The sequence below is a fragment of the Hippocampus zosterae genome, chromosome 21 (genome assembly GCF_025434085.1).
Source record: "Hippocampus zosterae strain Florida chromosome 21, ASM2543408v3, whole genome shotgun sequence".
Lineage (NCBI taxonomy): Eukaryota > Metazoa > Chordata > Actinopteri > Syngnathiformes > Syngnathidae > Hippocampus > Hippocampus zosterae.
Genome location: NC_067471.1, coordinates 6,185,751 through 6,209,317, shown reverse-complemented (window position 1 = coordinate 6,209,317; position 23,567 = coordinate 6,185,751). Strand labels below are relative to the sequence as shown.

General features: G+C 46.7%; 2 protein-coding genes and 5 non-coding genes across 12 annotated transcripts in view; 1 reads left to right on the top strand and 6 right to left on the bottom strand.

Moving 5' to 3' along the window:
• The window catches only part of wnt5b (wingless-type MMTV integration site family, member 5b), a 33,874-nt gene extending 27,354 nt beyond the window's left edge, over nt 1-6,520 (bottom strand). The window contains exon 1 of the mRNA XM_052055472.1: nt 6,034-6,520. The gene's annotated coding sequence lies outside the window, so the exon portion shown is untranslated. The remainder of the gene's footprint in view (nt 1-6,033) is intronic.
• trnag-gcc (transfer RNA glycine (anticodon GCC)) lies at nt 279-349 on the top strand. Its single transcript has one exon. It is a non-coding gene; the product is annotated as a tRNA-Gly (tRNA).
• Nucleotides 6,521-6,598: 78 nt separating the features above from the next.
• trnal-caa (transfer RNA leucine (anticodon CAA)) lies at nt 6,599-6,716 on the bottom strand. The gene is made up of 2 exons: nt 6,679-6,716; nt 6,599-6,644 (listed from the first exon to the last, which is right to left on the bottom strand). It is a non-coding gene; the product is annotated as a tRNA-Leu (tRNA).
• A 179-nt stretch (nt 6,717-6,895) lies between these two features.
• Nucleotides 6,896-7,013, bottom strand: trnal-caa (transfer RNA leucine (anticodon CAA)). The gene is made up of 2 exons: nt 6,976-7,013; nt 6,896-6,941 (listed from the first exon to the last, which is right to left on the bottom strand). It is a non-coding gene; the product is annotated as a tRNA-Leu (tRNA).
• A 179-nt stretch (nt 7,014-7,192) lies between these two features.
• Nucleotides 7,193-7,308, bottom strand: trnal-caa (transfer RNA leucine (anticodon CAA)). The gene is made up of 2 exons: nt 7,271-7,308; nt 7,193-7,238 (listed from the first exon to the last, which is right to left on the bottom strand). It is a non-coding gene; the product is annotated as a tRNA-Leu (tRNA).
• A 224-nt stretch (nt 7,309-7,532) lies between these two features.
• Nucleotides 7,533-7,648, bottom strand: trnal-caa (transfer RNA leucine (anticodon CAA)). Its single transcript has 2 exons — nt 7,611-7,648; nt 7,533-7,578 (listed from the first exon to the last, which is right to left on the bottom strand). It is a non-coding gene; the product is annotated as a tRNA-Leu (tRNA).
• Nucleotides 7,649-9,631: 1,983 nt separating this feature from the next.
• Nucleotides 9,632-23,567, bottom strand: part of LOC127593812 (ELKS/Rab6-interacting/CAST family member 1-like) — a 69,929-nt gene continuing 55,993 nt past the window's right edge. For 4 of the 6 annotated variants that reach the window (XM_052055459.1, XM_052055460.1, XM_052055461.1 and 1 more), the window contains 3 exons: nt 19,374-19,481; nt 14,402-14,590; nt 9,632-10,272 (listed from right to left, as the gene is read on the bottom strand). In XM_052055459.1, the coding sequence (XP_051911419.1) occupies nt 10,135-10,272; nt 14,402-14,590; nt 19,374-19,481 (435 nt within the window). In that variant the 3' untranslated portion in view covers nt 9,632-10,134. Of the gene's footprint in view, nt 10,273-14,401; nt 14,591-19,192; nt 19,275-19,373; nt 19,482-23,567 lie in introns of those variants that run through there. The other 2 variants (XR_007960517.1, XR_007960518.1) reach the window with 1 other exon arrangement.

Below are 23,567 nucleotides of genomic sequence, written 5' to 3'. Positions count from 1 at the left end.
GCATGCGAACTCGCACACACCAGTACGGGAGTTCAAATGGAGGTTAGACCTTCAGGCTGCGGGGCTCAAAGAGAAACAGAGAGAGAATTCATAAGCAGCCAGGCACACACACACATAGGCGCATATTCGCGGGGGAGGGGAAATGAAGACTGAAAAGAGGGAAACGATTGTTTTTTGTTCCTTTGTGGGGTCTTTTCGTCGAACAGTTATGGGGGGGGGGATTTTCCACATTCTGTGATGTTAGCTACTTAAATAAAATACTCCGCAGTAAGAAATAAGCATTGGTGGTTCAGTGGTAGAATTCTCGCCTGCCACGCGGGAGGCCCGGGTTCGATTCCCGGCCAATGCAACGTCCTTTTTTTTTTTTTTTTTTTTTTTTTTCGTCTCCACCTGAAAGTCTAAATTCATACTCAGTTAACATCTTTAACAAACCGCAGACATGCGCTCGGACTAAAATAAAGGAAAAAAAATACTACCAATTAGGAGCCTGACTCGCTACTGCTTCTTGTGTTCAAACCACATAAGTGAAGTTTATTGTGTTACAATTCACATTTCAGGGACTTGTGCGGCAAGACTATTAAAAAAAACAACAAGTTGGTACTCGAGGATTGGCACACCAAGTCGAATTTTTCCCGAACCCCTATTATGGAGGAAAATGCATATTGGAGCATACGTGTTTGTTAAAAATGACATGGGAAGAGGACATTGGAAAAAAAAGATTGCATATTAAATCACAATTTTAACCCTTTCATACACCCTGTAACCTGATATCACATTAAGATGTCCACTGTAGTAACCTCTGCCCCTGAAAGGGGTAAAGGGGGGCCGGGATCAAAATGAGATAATTTTTCAAAATGTTCAAACTACTGTACTTGGATGGATGGATGGATGGATGGAGAAATGGCGGACAGGTAAAGGATGGCTGGGCGAGGAAGGTGGTGGAGGGGGTCTCCCGTCTTTGATCGTGCCAGCAGAAATAATCAACATAGCCCTGGAGCTGGACCTGTGTGTGTGTGAGTGTGTGTGGTTGGGGGGGGGGGGGGGGGTTATGGCTGCATGCCAAGGCTAACTCCCACCAAGAGCAACATCAAAGACTGTTCTCCTTCTATCTCACTCTCTCATATTCTCTCCATCCTCCAGAAAACATTTGCATTGTACAGTCACCGTTCGACATAGCCGAAAATAAAACACCCACACAAAAACAGGGCTGGTAAATAGTTGACTAGATCGGATGGGTTGACCGCCATTTTTTTTTTCCAGCCAGAAGCTTCACTACCACCGCGTTGATGTTTCAAATGCAAACGCTTACCCGATTATTCAAGAACTGAGCAGGATAATCAATTCTAAGACGTTTCATGGAGCCAGTGTCGGTTTTTATTCGGGGAATCTGCTCAAATCGTCCAATGAATGCCCAAATTCCGTTCTATCCCTGCTTCCACATCGTTCACTTCATCGTCATCACACTACATTTCTCGACCATGTTTCCACTCCTGCCTCCCTCTCTATGTCACACACACACACACACACACACACTGGAGCAGTAGTCATTCTACTTATAGCCTCGCCATAAATCAACCTGTCATTCTCCGTCATGCTGGCTGCATTTCGCTGGTGGGGCTAGTGGCGAACACACACACCCACACACCCACACCCGCACACACATGCGAGGCTGAGCGACGGCAACGACACATCGGCACACAAACACACACAAAGACAAACACAAAGTATCAGAAGAGAGCTCAAGAAAACGCAGTTACTCACTAGTGTGAATACCACGCTGATTTTTGAAAGGTATTTTTTTTTTCCCACATTTAAGCGACGAAGGATGCTGCGGCTGTCTATATGGCAATACCCCAAAAAATGTTCATCACTCAGATAAAATTATTTTAGGCAAGAATTTTGTGACGTAAATCTCATGCTGAATGGAAACGGCGTTCCGCCAGCTCTTCTTACTGCAAAAAATTGCATGACTGACGTAGGAGCCCTGAGGAGTCCCCAAGTTTCCCCCCTCCATTTTAAAGCGGCCTTTTATTGTAGGAAGCCCAAGGCACTCGTGTGAAACAAAGTTGTTTGCACCATGCGAGGCAAGTGATGGCCATACCTGACACTAATTGGATTCCTGATCCCCAATACAGTAAAACGACACATTTTACAGCGGCCTTTTATCGCGGGCAGCCTAAGGCACACTTGGGCAATAAATATGTCACACTTACGTGAGTTGTATGGAATTCCTCGGCAAAGGAGGGGTGCTCACAAAGACGGATTTTAATTTGTGAACAATAGTTGCGAGAAATACGCCTTTTGTGTCCATTTAAAAAAAAAGGTGAACGTGATTACACTTATCAGGTCAGATTTGGATTAGCACAGCATGATGGTGTACCTAATGAAGTGGCCAATGATCGTATGCTGGTTTATGGAAAAAAAAAAAATAAAATAGATGATATTACTCCTCTGGGCTCAGTGGCGGGTGCAGTCGCTGATTATATTCCGTTATGATGATGGTGGTGATGGTCATTTAATGGAGTGCTAACATGCAGAGTCAGTGATTCAGGCGCAAAAAAAAAAAAAAAAAATGACGGTTATTGTTCTGCGCCATTTATTTGAAGTATGGCGCGCGTACAGTCAACAAGAGTGATGGACGATCGTCATTTTCTGACGCCGTGTCACGGCTCGTATCACGTTTAGCATGAGCGAGGTGACAATTTTTTTTTTTTTTTGGATGGGTGGGGGGGAGAACGGAGGTGGTCCGACCTTCAATAGAAGCCGGCCACTTTATTAGGTACGCCGAATGGCATTCCAACCCATGTCAGGGTGGCATCTACATTTCCCCAAGGTCGCGCTTCTCAGCCTTTTGACTCTCTTCCACGGAGTCGTCCTCTCTCCGCGCTCTGCTGCTTCTCCTCCTCTGCATTCTTCTCTCATCCTCCCTTCATCACACACACACACACACTCCAGAGATGTGTCGCGTTGCTCTGACCTCTCTCTCTCTCTCTGACTAGAGTTGGCGGTCTGCCCAGCCTCTTTTTCTCTCTCTCTTTCTTCCTCCTTTGTATCTTTGGTCTTTGTTGGCTCTATCACTCCATCTATTGATCTATCTATTTTTCTAATCTCCTTTTGTCTCGCCTCTCCCGTGTCCACCACCACTCCCCCCGCCCCCCAAATGTCCCCCCTACACCCTCACCCTTTCACCCTCCCCTCTTCCTCCGTTGCACGTATTGCGCGCATCCTCTTATCTCTTCATCCTCTCGGCTTTCATCCACGCACTTATCTCCTCGTCCCCTCTCCTGTTTTTAACCAACCCACCCCACCGACAACCCCCCCGCCCCACGTCCCCCTTCTTTCTCTGCTGGTTGCTCGCTGCTGGGGCTGAGGCAGCCAGCTTAGGCTTGCCTCTCTCTGGGCACGGTGCCCACGGAAGGGTGGGTAAAGATGGAAGAGGCGGGGGAAAGCGGGCTTGTGTTGTGTGTGTTGACAAAACGGAGCAGATTTTTGTTGAGTCATGCTTGTCCGGAGTTAAAATTGAAGCATATGTTTTCAATTTTGCTTGAAAAGGTCACTGCCTTTTCAATATATAGCTCGGGGGGGCGGGGGGGGGGGGGGGGGCGGAATAAAGAGACAGTAGAAATAAAGAATAGAACATAAGAGGGAATAGCGGACACACGCTAGCAAACTCGCATTGATATCACAGAAGCTATGAACCTTGAACAACATAGACGGACAACGCAATATGCACAGGCATATATTCTTTATCCTCTGCAAAAAATGCCCCAGGACTTGCTTGTGATCGTCTTCTTCTGTGTTCATCAAATAGCTGCAGCTGTTGTGAAAGCGCTATATAAATCAGCATGTATTGTATTGTATTGTATTGTATTGTATGTTGTATATTATACTGCCCCCCAGTGCCCAAAGCATGCACAGCAGACATAATACGCCCATTGAAAGGAGGCATGAAATCACGATGCACAATCAGTGCAATTCTTTATATTCTATTTATGTCATCGCTGTATGTTTTTATAACGTACGGTACTGGACAGTGCAATTTTTTTTTCTGACGGAAACGGATTAATAGCATTTACATTTATCGCAATGCTGAAACTACATTTCTAGGTCGCAAGGGTGGTCATGGAACAAATTCTACTAAGTCAAGGGACCATTGTATTGCCATTTCAAGCAGAAAATGAAAAAATAAAAAGGTCAAATAACAAAGAACCAAAAAAGATGCTTTGGAGCTCTTATTTTTTCCCCGCAGTTGTCAATATATTTCCTAACCAAGTAATTGGCTCATGTCACGCTCACCCTTTGCCCCCACCCGCTTCGCTCTGCATGTCCATTACTGGACGAGAAAAGTGTCAGTGTGGCAGCGCCATCTGTCTGCGAACTATTTTACTGCAACAAACTACAAAGTTTTTTTGTGGGGGTAGGGGGGGGGGAGAAACTCCAATCCAGCAGCTTATTTGCAAAACTAAAAATACATCGTACGCTTCACTCAGGACATTTTTTATTTTGTTTAGTCTCATTCAATTCACGGCACAAGCTGCCAAACTAAAATTGAGTGTCGAAAATATATTTCTTAAATGACTTACTTGGACCATTTTTTGGGTACTTTTGCGCTGTGGTGTAGTGACAACAAGTCACCAGTAGACGTCAGTATTTCTACTCATCTGACTTGCACTAAAATCCACGTTGCCCACTTCAGTATTGAATTTAAACGTTAAAGGTACAGTAAAAACTGAGCTTTATTAATTTTTTTGGGGTGGTGGGGTTGGGATGGGGGGGATTGTGTACTTGTACTGTATATCGATTGCGTACCGAATGAAAGTGACCTGTTGTTTTATGTATGACTTGTATTACACTGCATGGCGACGCCGCGCATAAACACACACAAATGCCTTTTCATTACATTTCTACACCCCCCCCAAAAAAATGCTGAAATGCTTGCCCCACTTGAATTAAAACACAACTTTAAAGGTCGGAGGAGGTTAAATTGGTTATGCAGCGGCGGTGACAAAACGCAGGCCTGCCGCCGCCAGCCAGCCAGAGCTTTTTATATAGACAATGTCTACAATTATGTGCATAGTCCCGCTCATGTAAAATCCACACACATGTACCACACACACGCACACATGGTCAGGAATGAAGCCAAAATATGCCAGGCCCAACCCCGGCAGATTGCGTGATGACATCACCGAAGCTCCTCATTTCTCAAAGAAATTGGACTATTCGCAGTTAAAGCGTGTTAGCATCCTTGAGTGATTGGTTCCCAAAGGCTCACGGGGACCTGTCTTACCTCACACTGACACACACAGAGGGGTCAAGTATTCCCAGGATGCACATCAACCAATCAGGGATCATCATTCAAAGAAACTCTTCAAGTGGCGAGGCCACAGCGTTCACATGCACTTTCTATACGTATGCGTGGGTGTGCGTTAGTTAGACGGGCTCCCATTGGGGATCCGCACACACAAAGGCAAAGAAATGCCTAACGCTCAGATCCCTACATTGTCCCTCAAGCATCACTTTCTGGCTGAAGTGTGGCAGGAAGGACACTTGAAATGATTGAAATTAGTTTTTAAAAGTTACATGAGAACTTTTTTTAAATGGTTTTGGGCGGGAATAAGTGTAAAGGGGGCCCATGGGGGATCATAAAATCACAAGTTTACATACCACGTCTATGACAAGAAATGGTTGCATAGTTCCATTAAAAAAAACACATCATATCTTCCACGCTGAGAGAAACATTTGTGCATCATTTTCACCCAAAATAGAAGGCAGGCTGCACCGCATAGTGAGAGGGCAGCCTTCATTGAGGCCAAAAGCACACACATTGCATTTCACCACTGTCACACAGTTGACATATAGGCACTTTTCTCCACATATAGACTAAACTTAGCGAGGTGGGGACTTTACACGGCAACTTAACATGGTGATAGGTGAGCACCTAATCACTCACTTGAAACAAATACATAAATAAATAGATAAAACGACACATGTATTTCACAAATACGAATAATAATATTTAAAAAATGTTTTTACCTTGTGTGCCCGAATCCTTTTGGTGACCTCCAAGAAGTTTGTGAAAGGTGCAAACAAAAAAAAGTGTTGAAACTGCGAGGCAGAAACCCACGTACTGCCGTGCCTTTATTTTGGCAGGTATCGCCTTAAAGTCCTCTTTTTTTCCAGTGCACAACAGTCCATTTATGACCAGCAGAAGTGATTAGAACGAGTCTCCGCTGAGGGAGAGTTCCTGAAGTCCTTAGAAGTCCAACGTCAAGATTTATACGAGCCCGAACTGCTGCGCTCCGATCAACAGGTGTCAGGAATAAAATTAACTCAGTTAAAAAAAAAAAGTCCTCTTGCAAAAAAAAAAGAACTAGAATAGGAAGAAAAGCATGAAGTTGTAATCGACCAGGCTTGATAGTTTTTTTGGGGGGGTTGATTTTTGCCGTGACCCAAAAAAGTTGTGGTACCGACTGCCGAATCTGCTCCTGCGTGCTGTGTGTCAAAATGAGGAGGAAGAGGAGGGAGTGGGTGTTTCTAAGTCAGGAAGGTGTGTCCATCAAAGTGGACCAGATTCGGTAAAGGGTGGAGAAAAAAAAAGTGTCAGGAGTGGGATTTGAACCCACGCCTCCATTTGGAGACCAGAAGTCCCTGCGAAACACCGCGTGGAAGGTTTCGAACATTGAGTCTGGCGCCTTAGACCGCTCGCCCATCCTGACATGAGATTTTACATCTCTTTCATAGATGGTAAAAGTAACGTGACAACCAATTTACAAATAAAAATGCATTCAATAAATTCTATAATTAATATGTTAATGTGTCGGCCATTTTGTGTCCACAAATAATAAAAGTTCGTACGCAAGCCATTTTATTTCAAATACTATACACTGCAAAACATTGTCAGAAGTGGGATTTGAACCCACGCCTCCATTTGGAGACCAGAAGTCCCTGCGAAACACCGCGTGGAAGGTTTCGAACCTTGAGTCTGGCGCCTTAGACCGCTCGGCCATCCTGACATGAGGTTTTACACCTCCTTCATAGATGGTAAAAGTAACGTGACAACCAATTTACAAATAAAAATGCATTCAATATATTCTATAATTAAGATGTTAATGTGTCGGCCATTTTGTGTCCACAAATAATAAAAGTTCGTACGCAAGCCATTTTATTTCAAATACTATACACTGCAAAACAATGTCAGGAGTGGGATTTGAACCCACGCCTCCATTTGGAGACCAGAATTCCCACTTTCATAGTTTGTAAGGTTCTTAACCTTGAGTCTGGCGCCTTAGACCGCTCGGCCATCCTGACACGAATACGCGTATTAGAAAATTAAAGTCATCCCGTATGTATCTTCAATTTTTTTTTCCATTCATGGATGATAAAAAGACGTGCTGAACAGTGCATCCTGATCTATGCCAGATATTTTGTCTAAACATTACTATAATTAAAAAATGTTAGTTCCATATTTTGTACAATAATAATAATTTTGGTTCTGACACAAGATATTTTACTTCAAATATGTTGAAAAAAATTGTCAGGAGTGGGATTTGAACCCACGCCTCCATTCGGAGACCAGAATTCCCACTTTGATAGAGTGTAAGGTACTGAACCTTGAGTCTGGCGCCTTAGACCGCTCGGCCATCCTGACATTGCAAGTTCAGCAAAGTTTTTACCTTTTGTTAGCAAAATTAGGTCCAACCAATGAGAAAAGGTTTGTGTACCCGCCATTTTGTGTCAAAACAATAGAGTAATTTATCACCAGATTTCATTCATGTTGTTTAGAGTGAGAAGATTGTCAGGATTGGGATTTGAATCTACACTATATTTGAAGCTAAAACAGCCATTTTGTGTCGACAATAAGAGTGAGAAAAGGAGTCATACAGTGATTTATGAATCGTCAAATTAATTTCTGTACATTTTCATGTTATGAAATTCCGAAAACGGCAGCTTCACAGTGGAAAAGGTTGCTGAAACTTGGGCCTTAAACCGCTTGGCTAATAAATGAAGGCACTGAAAACATCAAATTAGATTGAGTTACTATTGTGTAATGAAACGCGGCAAATAGAAAAGCGCACCAGTTTGTGTCAGAAGAGTACAGATGGATAAGTGGACTTTGAAAGAAGTCGTTTCTGGACATTTTGCTGGGATGACAGCTGCTGAATTGATGTCAGGAGGGGGATTTGAACCCACGCCCCCATTGGGGAGCAGAATTCCCATTTTGACCATGTGAAATGTATTCAACCTTGAGTCTGGCATCTTGACATGCGTGAGACATCTCTATTTTACAACAAACTTAAATAAAAAAAAAAGATTGTTGCTGATGAGAAAACATGTCCAGATATTCATACAGGCAATGCACAAAAATAAAACATCAGGCTGAACAGCTTTAAAAAAAAACCAAAACATTTATTGACGGTCGCATGCTTAAAAAACATTCAGGTGAAAAACAAGCCTTCATTTAGAGAGCCCGGGTTCTCGGCTCATGATGACGGGAGGTGAATTCTTGAATTCTTGAGTCTGGGACCGCACAGCAACCCTGACATACCAAAGGATTGCTATTCCAACCAAGGTCGCCGCTCGGAGCCTCATCTTCAGTTGGAAGGTGAAGAGTCTTCGGGATGTTTGGAGTGTCGGCGGCTCACAGCTTATTTTAGAAACTCGGCTCCTCTCCACATTGTTTGGATTTGCGCTCCCTGATGTCCTTCTCACATTGTGTCAACCCTTCTTTTATTATAAATAGGCTTCTTCGAAATGCTCCCACAGATGCATTGTCTCAAGGACATTGTTTTTTTTTCCCCCAGGAGTGGGCGAGGGGGGGGATCACCGATATCACACGCGGGTGTTTCATGCACTCGTTTTTTTTTATACCGATCTCGTTGGATGAAAACGCGGCCCGCTTGTCCGCCCGCTCCCCAATTAATCCCCGATCATAAAACACAGGCGCATTTATCGTCATTTGCATGCATGTGAGGCTAAATATTTGTACGTCGTATTTATTTACCGTGATAAGACTCATTAATGTGCGTGATTTAGTGCAGATCCACTAGCGGTTTACTTTGGAACGCCTTGTTGGCAGCGCTGGATGTCCCCCCCCCACCCGACCCCCTCCCTTGAATGCACCTCTGTACAGGGCTGCACTTCAATATGGAGCTCAAGTGATTAAATAAATACCAAGCAGGGGTCAGAATGGAGTAAATGTCAGAATATAAGTCGGGTTGTTTTGGAGTTCATGGCCGCTGCTTCCATCCGCTGTCTTCTTTTTTTTTTTTTTTACGACAGTAGATGGGGAAAGCAGAATGCTATGTGAAGGACAGGTAAATGTGGCTTTTATACATCCTAAGGTGGAAAGAATGTTAAGTGCAACAGGAAGAGGCCGTCGCAAAGGCTAGATAGGGAACGAGAGCGAGACCTGGAATCATGTCATTGAAGCGGGAGGGGGGGGGGGGAATAAAGCAGCGGGTGGCGGCGGGGTCAAGATAAGGCGACGTTCGCGAGGGGAGCCGATAACGGCGTAGCGGGAATGTTGGAAGCTCCGTTTGGGGGGGGGGGGGGGGGGCGGAAGACATTTGTCTTGACGGCGGCTCTCCCAAAACATGAGGTGCGTTACAAAATGTTCTTTCACAGTCCAAAAAAAGATAAATCCGCATTTTATTCCATTTCAATTATTTTCCCAACCCACAGTTAATTCTATTTTGGTAAACAATTGAAACCTGTAACACCCCCCCCCCCCCCGCCCCCCCCTGTTGGTGACAACCAAGCATACAACTGAAATGATAACATTAGTGTTTTACATTTATACGCATTTATATATATTAGCAAAAGCAAAATATTTATATTCTTTCCATCCCCGCTCAGAAAGAAAAAGCAGAAAAAAAAGATTCCTCCTCGTGTTATTCTCCACACGGTTGGTAGTAAAGGGATTATCGCGAGTGTTCCCGGCGCAACGGAAGGCTGACAGAAAACCATAGAAGACGACAACAACAAGTTAGCAGCAAAATGGCGGACTCGAAGAACAGTGTGCGCTTGTGTCACTCAGTCCAACACCGGTGAAGGGGAAGGAGGAAAATAATAATAAAAATAAAAAGCAACCTGTGGACAGAAGTCATTATTGGTGACAACGAAGATGGAAACGCGTCAGCTGCTGTCCTCCAGGGCGTTGACGACCTGCTCCAAAATGTCGGGGCAGCGGTCGGCGATCTGCTGCAGCACCTGGTTGGCGTACTCCTGAAGCTCCGCCCCCTCCCGCTCGCACAGTGCCAACTCCGCCTCCAACTGCCGAGCAACAAATAAGAACCCTTTCATGCATTCTGATAACCGCTGTCCCTCAATCCGATTGGACCGTGTTCATCTTTTCTCACAGGATGCTGGAAACTACGTGATCATGTTTAACACACACTCCACTCACACAATGGTACATATCAGACTATGCCCCCCCCCCCCGCCCCCATCCCCGACCGTGCGATTCCGCCCGTCCCGTGGCGAGCGGAACATTTCTGTGAGAAAGTGCCGCTGCTGTTTGCTTTGGCTGCGACTCGGCCCGCCGCGTCTAACCTGACTGCCTTAACGACCAATACATCTGTATCAATATGAGCGCTGCTGTAACACAAGCTAACATTAGCCACTGTGTGTGTGTGTGTGTGTGTGCGTGCGTGCGTGTGTGTAAGCTGAGCTCAAACATTACCAAACATTTCAAAGGTTAAATCTCAACTCCTTTCAGCGCTCTCATCTATTAGCCGGCGATCGCAACGGCACATTAATACTCATGTGTACAACATCTGGTGGTAATGACGACGTTAATGAGTCATGAAAATCACACGAAAAGTATTCGCCATCCATATATCACTTTTTTTTTTAATGGTATTGTTGTTTGTTCTTCATACGGAGGCCACTTGAGTTTAATTTGTTTTGTGACCTAGCGTGTAACTAGGAACACTCAAATCATCCTTCCCCATTGAAATGAATGGAAGTGCCGTTAATCCGTTCCAGTCTCCTCTTACAACTTAAAAAAAATGACTCTAACAGGGTTAATTATTTGGGAATTATTTGTTGTTCCTCTCAATATTGTGATTTAATATACAATACATTTTCAAAGGTTCTGTTTCCGTGTATATTTTTTTTAAAGAAATACAAGTAATGAATTCATCTGTAATGCATCTCAATTTTTCTTTGAAGTCCTAAATAAATAATAATATATTATATTATATTATATTATATTATATTATATTATATTATATTATATTATATTATATTATATATAATAATACAAATTTAAAAATCGACCTAACGATGGCCCTTATGTGAGAAAATTTGTAACGGACACCTGCGTATGTGCCGCTTGACCTAAATAGATCTAAAAAGGTCACGTCCAATCTGCACGGTCACGTCTTGCGGTGTTGCATCATCAAACTAACAAAACATTTCCCAATTTTTAAAGCGGTCAACGGCTTCGCCGGCAATCCCGCAGAAAAAACACGGCCGTAAAGATTAGATCGGGCGCAGATAAAGACCGAACGCCCCCCCGCTGCCTATCGTCTTCTGCCTCTCGCAACCTTCACCCGGCCCAACGCTCAAAACACAACGTTTAAAAACGGCGAGGACGCATCCCGCGATGCCCCTTAATAAATCACAAAAGCAAATCAACCACGTTCGCACCCCTCCAGTTTCTTCTTTGTCTCCTTATGATGATGAAGGTGACCGTCTCTTCGTGATACCGCGGCAAGCGAGCGGGGATGAAAAGCGCAGATAAAGAGCCAAGATATGCGTACGAGAGTGTGTTACGTTGGAGAGGATGATTTTTTTTACTACAGCCATTAAAGCGCCATTATCGTGATGGATTATCAACTGCGCGCACACACTATATATATATATATATATATATAGCGGCCCGTTAGCCCAGTGATTAGCACGTCGGCTTCACAGTGCGGAGGTACCGGGTTCGATTCCAGCTCCGGCCTCCCTGTGTGGAGTTTGCATGTTCTCCCCGGGCCTGTGTGGGTTTTCTCCGGGTAGTGCGGCTTCCTCCCACATTCCGAAAGCATGCAAACTTGCAACAATGAGACACTCTAAAGCAGCCACCCCTACCTAAAGCCCCTGTACCGGGTTCAATTCCAGCTGCGGCCTCCCTGTGTGGAGTTTGCATGTTCTCCCCGGGCCTGCGTGGGTTTTCTCCGGGTAGTGCGGCTTCCTCCCACATTCCGAAAGCATGCAAACTTGCAACAATGAGGCACTCTAAAGCAGCCACCCCTACCTAAAGCCCCTGTACCGGGTTCAATTCCAGCTCCGGCCTCCCTGTGTGGAGTTTGCATGTTCTCCCCGGGCCTCCGTGGGTTTTCTCCGGGTGCTCCGGTTTCCTCCCACATTCCAAAAATATGCGTGGCAGGCTGATTGAACGCTCTAAATTGTCCCTAGGTGTGAGTGTGGGCGTGGATTGTTGTTCGTCTCTGTGTGCCCTGCGATTGGCTGTCAACCGATTCAGGGTGTCCCCCGCCTACTGCCCGAAGACAGCTGGGATAGACTCCAGCACCCCCCGCGACCCTAGTGAGGATCAAGCGGTATGGAAGATGAATGAACGAATGAATATTTTAGATATATTATATATATATATATAAACAGTTGTGTTTGTCTTCGCCTTTTATGGCTGGAAGAAGCACAAGTTTGTGTTCCACCCCGCAGACGTTCAAGGTTCACACACACGCGCATTTCTCGCTTCGTTCCTACTCTGATAACCGGCGTGTTGGTGCGCATATATTCATATATAATATATATATATGATATATATAATGATTCAACTTAATGCGATAATTGCTGTTTAATATCATATCTCCGTGGAAAGGAGGCTCAAGTGAGTCGGAAATGAGATTAGGCAAATAGGGTAATATTCCAATGAATAATTCAAGAGAGATGTAAACAAAACAAAAAACAAAAAACATGTCGGGGCGTTTCGCCGCCGCCGCCGCTGTCGCCGCGTAGGAGGGAAACTGCCAAATGTTCCATCCTGCATTATCAGCAGCCATGTTGGAAAAGGTTCCGCCACCGCCCTGTCCTGTTTTTGTATCGCTCATCTCACGCGGACGTCTGCCAGTCTAGGGAGGAGAGGGTGGGGGGGGGGGGGGGGGGGGGCTTGGCGGGACGCTAAAAAAAACAAACATCGCTCCGAGACAGTGCAAAGTGTGATTTTTTTCCACCATCGGGATAATAAACATGTTAATTTAATACATGGACAAGCTGAATTGTAGTGTTTTATTTTGGTTTGTTATATTTGACATCTTTTTTTTTATATATAAGCTAGCTCGCTAGCATATAAGCTAGCGAGCATGTATAGAGAAGATCTTGTTGCCGCGTACTGTAATTGTCCGATTGTAAATAGGAGGAGGGACATTTTTCTGCTCTTCCTCTTCTTTCGGGACAGACAAAATTAGACGACAACGCACTCGGGATTCATAAAGGACAATAAAACAGTTCATTAATTTTTTTTTTTCCCAGCGACAACAAAAGTGAGGCAGTGATGCAACCTGCACGCTTTAGCTTCGGCCAGGGGGCGCAGGTCCGAGTCTCCGCTTGTGCTCATTAGAGACGTCGTTCAGCCGTGACGCTTATTATGATTCTTATTATTGGCAGAGAAAGAGCTCCCGGTTTTGCTTTTTTTTTTTTTTTGGGGTGGGGGGGGGGGATGCATGCGTGCACGCTGCCTCGCGATAACCGCGGGCGACGGCGACAAACGGCCAGCGGGAAGCCGCCTCGACGACGCGATGTGTTGTTGCGATTGCAAAGGCGCCGCGGTCGTTTAAAAAAAAAAAAGAAAAAAAAAATCCATCAATCAAGAAAGAAAGAAATAGCCGCCGAGTGACGCATGGCTGCGGCTATTGTGTGGAAATGAGTTCGAGTTGAGACGCGGGTGGGACATTTTTTGTTGTTGTTGTTTTTCTTTTCTCGATGCTAAACAATTGAGACTGAAAATTTTTTATTTTACGTTCTCCCTTGACAACTTTGACAGTCAAATAAATGCTCCACAACCCCAACTAGCTGTGATCCTGCTGCCAATGATCTATTTAAAAAAAATGGGGATGGGGGTTGGGGGGTCGCCAGGTGACCTGCCCAAGTAAATCTCTTCAAGTCAAGGGAGGTGCCAAGAGCCACACACATGGTATTTGTAGCAGGATTTTACAGTGCGGTAATAATGGCATTTTTTGGGGGGGGTGGGGGGGCCGGGGGGGGGGGGGGGGGGGGGGGTTAGCAGCATGTGGTTTCTGGGTTCACGTTAAAAACTACGCGCATGAGCTTGTGAATGTGATTTGTGAATTTTACTACCAATCGGCTGAGTGTGTTTCGATACCCCCCCCCAGAATGAAATCACCGGCGATAATGCACTTGGAAATAATCAAATGTGTACCGGAGCGCCCACCTGTTGGTGCGTCATGCCGTGCAGTTGCGCGCGGCAGGTGGCGGCGGAGTCGGCGCGGTGGTAGGCGGGCGGCGGGGCGAAGTCTTGCAGAATGACGGGGTCTCGCTCCTGACACAAGGAGGTCAGGTGACTGATGTACAACTTCAGCTTACTGTGGTTCTGGTCCAGATCCAGGAGAAGAGAGAGAATCTGAGGAAAGAAGAGTCATTTTTAATGACATTAAAAAAAATAAAAAAATTAAAAGAATGTGACCATTATTTTGAGATAATTTTTCGAAATTGTTCAGCTGTGCTGCGATTTGGATCCCTTACGGTTAGCGAGCGAAAAACGTCTTACATCTCTCCTCTGTTGCTTCCAGTCTCCACATATCGGCGTAAAATGTTTACAAGGCAGTTTTATAGTTGTGTGAAGTCAGTAAAAGCAAGAATACAACTCCCATTCTTTAAGCGAGCGTTTGTGTCCCATAAAAGGTTTCAGAGATCCCAGTTGTGGCGGCGACTCGGGAGGGTAAAACAACTACACTGAAATAATTCATTAATAAATGCGATTTGGTTCAAATAAAAAAAAAAAAATCGGGAAAAAAAAAACATTCACGCGGACTAATGTTGCTGCAGGATCAGCACCAAATGATTAGCAAATTTTACGCAGACTGATGAAGTTTGAGGCCGTTCACAACAGCTCAATCGGCGTATTTACTCGCTGACACCCACGTCACTCACCGGTCCACCAATGAAAGCTCCATACACTCAAAGTCACACATTCTATGTGCGGAATTTGAAATAAGCCAAAAATAAATTTCCATTCAGTTACTAAATTAACCAGTAGGACTAACAATTTAGCATTTTTGTCAAGAAAAGGGGAAATTATCCCCCCCCCCTCCCACCACCACCACCACCACCGCGTCTCCAAATGGAAGCTGACAGCAAATCAAAGTAGCTGTCACTTCCCATTCCGAGTCGGCGTCTTGTTTAGCAGCTGACGCCGAACACACGTGCGCTGCCGCACAAGCGGGATTTTTTTGGGGGGGGGGGGGGCGGGAAGGGGGGCGTGCTAGCCACCTTCACCCCTTTTCAAGCGCATGTACAATTTCGGTAGGTGCATAATGAAGCATGCAGAGACAGAAAATACAATTGTCAGAGTCATTAGGGGCGGGGGGTGGGGCTATGAATAGCACCCCTGCAGCCAATTAAAGTCCATTAGAAAATAAAAGCTGCATGTTTCCCTCAAAGGGAGCCAAGAACCAAGAACCCAGGCGTGACCGCCGCTATACGTTCGGCCTATCGCCGAATCTCCCCGCTTATGCGCAACAGCTGTTCACACACTTTGTGCTTCGTTGGGATAAAAATTAAAATAAAAACGACGCTTGACACTTTCCAGGTCTGCGGCGGATCAAATAATTCACAACAAATGGGAAATTGGGCATTATCGGGTCAACGTGGTGTTCATTTAGCGTGGGCGCAGTTGAAATAGTCTTCTTCTTCTTCTTCCGAGCCGCTTGATCCTCACTAGGGTCGCGGGGGGTGCTGGAGGCCATCCCAGCCGTCTTCGGGCAGTAGGCGGGGGACACACCCGGAATCGGTTGCCAGCCAATCGCAGGGCACACAGAAAAGAACAACCATTCGCACTCACACTCACACCTAGGGACAATTTAGAGCGTCCAATCAGCCTGCCATGCATGTTTTTGGAATGTGGGAGGAAACCGGAGCACCCGGAGAAAACCCACGCAGGCCCGGGGAGAACATGCAAACTCCACACAGGGAGGCCGGAGCTGGAATTGAACCCGGTACAGGGGCTTTAGGTAGGGGTGGCTGCTTTAGAGTGCCTCATTGTTGCAAGTTTGCATGCTTTCGGAATGTGGGAGGAAGCCGCACTACCCGGAGAAAACCCACGCAGGCCCGGGAAGAACATGCAAACTCCACACAGGGAGGCCCCAGCTGGAATTGAACCCAGTACAGGGGCTTTAGGTAGGGGTGGCTGCTTTAGAGTGCCTCATTGTTGCAAGTTTGCATGTTTTTGGAATGTGGGAGGAAACCGGAGCACCCGGAGAAAACCCACGCAGGCCCGGGTGGAACATGCAAACTCCACACAGGGAGGCCGGAGCTGGAATTGAACCCGGTACAGGGGCTTTAGGTAGGGGTGGCTGCTTTAGAGTGCCTCATTGTTGCAAGTTTGCATGCTTTCGGAATGTGGGAGGAAGCCGCACTACCCGGAGAAAACCCACGCAGGCCCGGGGAGAACATGCAAACTCCACACAGGGAGGCTGGAGCTGGAATTGAACCCGGTACAGGGGCTTTAGGTAGGGGTGGCTGCTTTAGAGTGCCTCATTGTTGCAAGTTTGCATGTTTTCGGAATGTGGGAGGAAACCGGAGCACCCGGAGAAAACCCACGCAGGCCCGGGGAGAACATGCAAACTCCACACAGGGAGGCCGGAGTGTTTTGCTTGTATTACACCGCCCCGCTATTACAAACAGCGGCAGTTTAACGAGCCCGCCACGCTATCAAACGAGCGCATTACCGCGCCATGAAAGCATCTCCGAGGAGAAATATTTCCACGGCGCCGCGCGCGAGCGTCACAAATGTGTGTTCGTGTGTGGCGCGCGTTTCTATTTATTAGCCTCCCGCGCCGGGGGGGGGGGGGGGGGGGGCCACCGCACCCTGACCGCGAGGTGAAGCAAGAGACATTCCGCCTGGATACCAAGAACACGGGTCACATTATTTATTTGCTTTTTATTATTAATGTTGAATTTTTTTTTTTCAATCCGCACAAAGGAAGCGACATGTTTTGACCCCCCCGCCCCCCAAAAAAAAACATTTCACAAATGAACTCCTACAGTGGACTATTATGAGGAGGGTGAAAACATTTCCAGGCTTGTCTTTCGTCAGCGACGCATCAAATGCTAGCAAAGACCATTAAAAATGCAAAAAGCCATAAAAAAAAAACGTCCTCGACAAATATGCGACCGCCATACTGGCGTGAACACAGGGACTCAGTGTTCCGACGTAATGTGCTGTGGCAAATTACCTGCCTCGCAACGCCGAGTAGAGAGAGCGCGTGTGTGCGTGCAACGACTTTACACGCGACGCCGGCCGAAAGACGAGATGGGGCGTTGCTTTCCTCCTTTAGCATTGAGGTGCGAATTCATTCATGGGAGCACGTCGAAGTTGGTAGAAAAAAAACGATTCTCCGATACTGTACGGACGATACTGAATCATCAGCCCGATTAAAAAAAAAAAAAAACTCCATGTAACTCTGCGCAGGTTTCATTTTCTTTATTTCGACGGAATTCTTCACCCGCTTGGAATGAAAGCTAGCCTGTGGTTCAGCGCAGTTGCATTTCAGGGTTCGGCTATTTCACCGGAATGAAAGTGAAGGTGTTGATTTTCTTTCTGCGCGGTTATTATGATTCTGTTCGTGTTCTCATGTTGGAGTGACAATGTTGCTGGAAAAAAAAAATTGTTAGGTTTGAGCAAAACCTATTTGGGATGGTCCGATTATCAACTGGGGCTGATTTTGATGCGTATCGGCAATGGCCTTTAAATAATTAATTAGTTAATTAATTAATCAATAATCGGGGAGTTATTTAGGTATGTTACGGAAATTTGGGAAAAGTCTATTTACTATAGAAAACTATAAAAAAAAATTCTGTGGTTCTGAAAAAAAAAAAAAAATTCTCTATCTGGCGGCCCGGTAGTCCAGTGGTTAGCACGTGGGCTTCACAGTGCAGAGGTACCGGGTTCGATTCCAGCTCCGACCTCCCTGTGTGGAGTTTGCATGTTCTCCCCGGGCTTGCGTGGGTTTTCTCCGGGTGCTCCGGTTTCCTCCCATAGTCCAGTGGTTAGCACGTCGGCTTCACAGTGCACAGGTACCGGGTTCGATTCCAACTCCGGCCTCCCTGTGTGGAGTTTGCATGTTCTCCCCGGGCCTGCGTGGGTTTTCTCCGGGTGCTCCGGTTTCGTCCCATAGTCCAGTGGTTAGCACGTCGGCTTCACAGTGCACAGGTACCGGGTTCGATGCCAACTCCGGCCTCCCTGTGTGGAGTTTGCATGTTCTCCCCGGGCTTGCGCGGGTTTTCTCCGGGTGCTCCGGTTTCGTCCCATAGTCCAGTGGTTAGCACGTCGGCTTCACAGTGCACAGGTACCGGGTTCAATTCCAGCTGCTGCCTCCCTGTGTGGAGTTTGCATGTTCTCCCCGGGCTTGCGTGGGTTTTCTCCGGGTGCTCCGGTTTCCTCCCACATTCCAAAAATATGCATGGCAAGCTGATTGAACGCTCTAAATTGTCCCTAGGTGTGAGTGTGAGTGCGAATGGTTGTTCGTTTCTGTGTGCCCTGCGATTGGCTGGCAACCGATTCAGGGTGTCCCCCGCCTACTGCCCGAAGACGGCTGGGATAGGCTCCAGCGCCCCCCGCGACCCTAGTGAGGATCGAGCGGCTCGGAAGATGAATGAATGAATGAATGAATGAATGAATGAATGAATATTCTCTATCTGTCATAGATAGGGACCAATAGAATTATTCCGTTTCTTCATTTTATCGCCGGAATCAAATGACTGATTGATAGATGGACACAAACGAACCCGCCCGGGATGATTCACAACTACACGGATGACAAAAGTGAACTGAAAAGGAAAGAGATGGCCGAGTCGGGCTGCGAATGAAGCGCATGTCACAAAAGCTGGCGGGCAACACAAAAAATGCATGCAGTGGCATGCCGGGGGCGGGGTGAGAGGTCAACGATGGACATGATGAGGAATGCCACAATGAGCATCGGACGCCGGCGTCGAGATTGCTCACCCTTTCTGTACAAAACGGTGAGCGAAAGACAAAAGAAGAGGACGCGGAGGACCCGCTAGGCCCAAATGCCCTCCTCATCGTCCTGAAGCAGCGTGAGTCCAAGAGAGCAGCGGCGGTGCGGTTAGTACGGCACAGGAACTAAGTCGGGGTGAGGTGCGACGTCGCTCAACGAATGACTCACCTGATCCGGCGAGCGCTTGTGGTTGTTGGGCAGCTCGGCGTTAGGGGACGACACCTTCAGGTGCTCGTCCTCGTAGTTGTCCGCCATCAGCTTCATCCTGTTTTGAGTCTGGCACAAAAAAAAAAAAAAAACATAAATGAAAAAAATACGACCTTGCTAAAGTGATCCTGCAGCTTTTAAAGCCATATGATGTACATTATAGGCGCACACATTGTCTTTTGCACTTCCGCTCTTCCTTCCTGAGTTCCTCTCAACACATCCACTCCCCGAGCGGCCCTCCGCTGCCCCGTATCCTTTTTCAACCCCCCCCCCCACCCCCCAAACAAAACCATCTCCTCGCCTCTGCCGCTCTGCTTCCCAAGTTACGGCTGTAAATTCAGCTTTACGGTGGACCTTGGAGGAGCGAGGGAGGAAAGGAGGCAACGTGAAATACATGTTGCGAGTCTGCGCAATCGTAAAGTGACAAAATAAGGCCGAAAATAACGATTTTGACCGATTTTTGAAGGGCCATCGTCGGTCAAATGGCTTTTTGCCAAATTTTTTTTGTGCATAGTATCAAATATATTTTGTGCATTCATCTTCCGAGCTGCTTGATCCTCACTAGGGTCGCGGGGGGTGCTGGAGCCTATCCCAGCCGTCTTCGGGCAGTAGGCGGGGGACACCCTGAATCGGTTGCCAGCCAATCGCAGGACACACAGAAACGAACAACCATTCGCACTCACACTCACACCTAGGGACAATTTAGAGTGTTCAATCAGCCTGCCACGCATATTTTTGGAATGTGGGAGGAAACCGGAGCACCCGGAGAAAACCCACGCAAGCCCGGGGAGAACATGCAAACTCCACACAGGGAGGCCGGAGCTGGAATCGAACCCGGTACCTCTGCACTGTGAAGCCGACGTGCTAACCACTGGACTATGGGAGGAAACCGGAGCACCCGGAGAAAACCCATGCAAGCCCGGGGATAACATGCAAACTCCACACAGGGAGGCCGGAGCTGGAATTGAACCCGGTACAGGGGCTTTAGTTAGGTGTGGCTGCTTTAGAGTGCCTCATTGTTGCAAGTTTGCATGCTTTCGGAATGTGGAAGGAAGCCGCACTACCCGAAGAAAACCCACGCAGGCCCGGGGAGAACATGCAAACTCCACACAGGGAGGCCGGAGCTGGAATTGAACCCGGTACAGGGGCTTTAGGTAGGGGTGGCTGCTTTAGAGTGCCTCATTGTTGCAAGTTTGCATGCTTTTGGAATGTGGGAGGAAGCCGCACTACCCGGAGAAAACCCACGCAGGCCCGTGGAGAACATGCAAACTCCACATAGGGAGGCCGGAGCTGGAATCGAACCCGGTACCTCTGCACTGTGAAGCCCACGTGCTAACCACTGCACTACCGGGCCGCCTATTTTGTGCATTATTTGGTTTTTTTTTAATTAACTGTCCGCTTAATCGGTAATCAAGATTTTCCCCCAAAATGAATCGATCCATTGAAAAACAAAACACCAGAAAAATTGCGACAATCTTGAGTGCTTCGCGGTTGAAGAACCTGGCAACCGACTGTGGGTTTAAATAAGAAGGGGGGATTTTTGTGACTTTAAATGTTTTTAGACGGTCATCTAAACACACGATATCGTATTTCGACCTCTTTTTTGGCTGGCTTGGGCTTCTCACTCTTGAGCCAGCGTCTGTGACTAATACGCTGGCCGTCGCTTATCCTGCTTCCGTCCGCTCGGACACATGTCCTCATTTCCATATCGCCTCCTCTACACTTGATTGGCCACAAAAACGTCACACACACACACACACAAAAATGTATATAATCTACCTAATATAGATGTGACGCCACACAATGAAATTATTCCACTGCCCACTCCTAGTCTCTTCCACCCCCCATACCCGTCCGTGGTTTTCCTTTTCTCGTCTTTTTAATTAGCGCCGATGCTGACCTCAGCTATGCCGTTCGTTCCAAATCTAATCATCACGCCATTTGATTTCATTCCTACAATCTCCTGTTTCTTTTCTCCCGCTATTCGCCGCCGTCCTGGACAACGGAGGGAAACAAATGAAAAAAAAATGCTGAGTCATGATTATGGAGACGGGGGGGGGGGTGTGATAAGGCTCCGGGGGAATCACAGATGAGATTATTGTATCCTCGCGTGCTTGATAATCTACACAATTATCGCTGCGCCAAGATGCTGAGTCATGGTTAGATGAAATGAATAGAAACCCCCCCCCCAAAAAAAATGGATGACTCTCCATTTCTGCTTCGCATGATGAGAAAATGCGTCACTTTGATTGGCAAAGTCTCCTTATAATAATAAAATTGATTGCAGCTCTTTTTTTTTTTCCCGCGCGGTGGTTAGCAAGAGAGGTCACAAAAGATACAAAGAAAGTCAACCGGAGACGGAGAAATAAACACATGATTTTTACGGTGACCTTAAAAGGAAGCGAATCATCTTTTGGATGTTTCACATGTTCAAAAAAAAAAAAAAGAAAAGAAAAAAAAAAAGGAAGGGATCATGTCACAATATCGGAGCCCGGCCTTGACCACAAAGGTGCAGAACAACAACGAAGGCCATGCGCAATCTGCAAAGCTCAACCAAATGTGGCTTGCGCGCCATAAAACGCAGCCAAGTGTGATTACGATAACCGCAATGTCTTCCTTTGGACAGATATAAATTCTTTATCTCTCGAAAGAAAACCAGAAAATAGACCCCGCCCACCATATTGCTTTGTCAAACGGTCTAAGAAAACCTTTATTAGTCTCGCAATGGAGAAATTCCAGATTCCCAGCAGCAAAGTTATGAAAGGAAGAAGTAGAACAACAAAAAATAGGAGCTGCTGGAAAGGCAGCCACTCTCGCGGCGCCATTTTGAAGTCAAAATAACAAAAATAACAACACAACACATAGGACAGAGACAGTCGTGCAATCTTCAACCACTTTTCTGCATACACTTTGTTGTCTGAAGCAGTTATAGATGAAAGAGGAGAGGATCAAAGTGTCCTTTCACCAGTGGATCAGAGACATCATGCTGAAAATGTGCACACGTCTGCTACAAGCAAAGTTTTGAAAGCAAACACGAAGCTGTAGCGTCCATTGACGAAAAGAGATTAATCCGCTTCAAACTCCAAGCTGCGACTCCCAGTGACTTCCCAATCGTTACTTGATGCAATATGAACTCAAATTTTTTTTTTCTTCACTCACTCGTCCTGGTTTACAACTGTCCAGGCGCTTTATCCGCCTGTGACAGTTACACACATATGGAGAGAGGGGGGAGGAGGAACGGGGGGAATAGGTGGGAGCTAAAAATACGCCGTCGGCCCAACCGGGCGCTCACGCAAACATACACAGACGGGAATACTGAGGAAGTCTCAGTTGTGATCCATCATTGAGGGACTGAAAATTATGATACCACAGAGGGGGAAAAAGACAGGCAGGCAAGACGGACCAGAAGGGGGAGAACGGAGAGAGGGGTGAGGGTGGAGGTGGGAGGGGCGGAGATGCTCACACCCTTCAGTGCGCGCACACACTTGCCGAAAGAATGTCGGATGAAAAAAACGGAACGCCGCATATGAAGAGAGTGTATTATAAATTGATTTTTGTGGTTAGGCGTGTGGCTGGTTAATTCACGAGACCCGGAAGGAGGCCAATTCTGCGCGTTTTGTGTGTTGCGAGGAAACCACGAAGGCATTTAAGTCATGTTTATATCCCGGTTGGATTGCCAGCGTGTGTTTAACTTTGTCAACATCCGTCAGCAAAGTGACGGGCGGATTCGAGGATAAATCAACATGGAAATGGGATGAAAATGTCGCGGGATTTGTTAGCGCGCCGCGGGCAAGGAGGGTTAGCTCGGTCCTAAATTTACCCTCGGCGGCCATTTTGTCTACTTTGCCGCGCGTGTCGCTGACACCTCGCCGGGGAGCCTTTTTTATATCAAGCCTATCCATCCATCCATTTTCCGTACCGCTTGATCCTCACTAGGGTCGCGGGGGGTGCTGGAGCCTATCCCAGCCGTCTCCGGGCAGTAGGCGGGGGACACCCTGAATCGGTTGCCAGACAATCTCAGGGCACACACAGATGAACGACCATCCACGCTCACACTCACACCTAGGGACAATTTAGAGTGTTCAATCAGCATATTTTTGGAATGTGGGAGGAAACCGGAGCACCCGGAGAAAACCCACGCAGGCACGGGGAGAA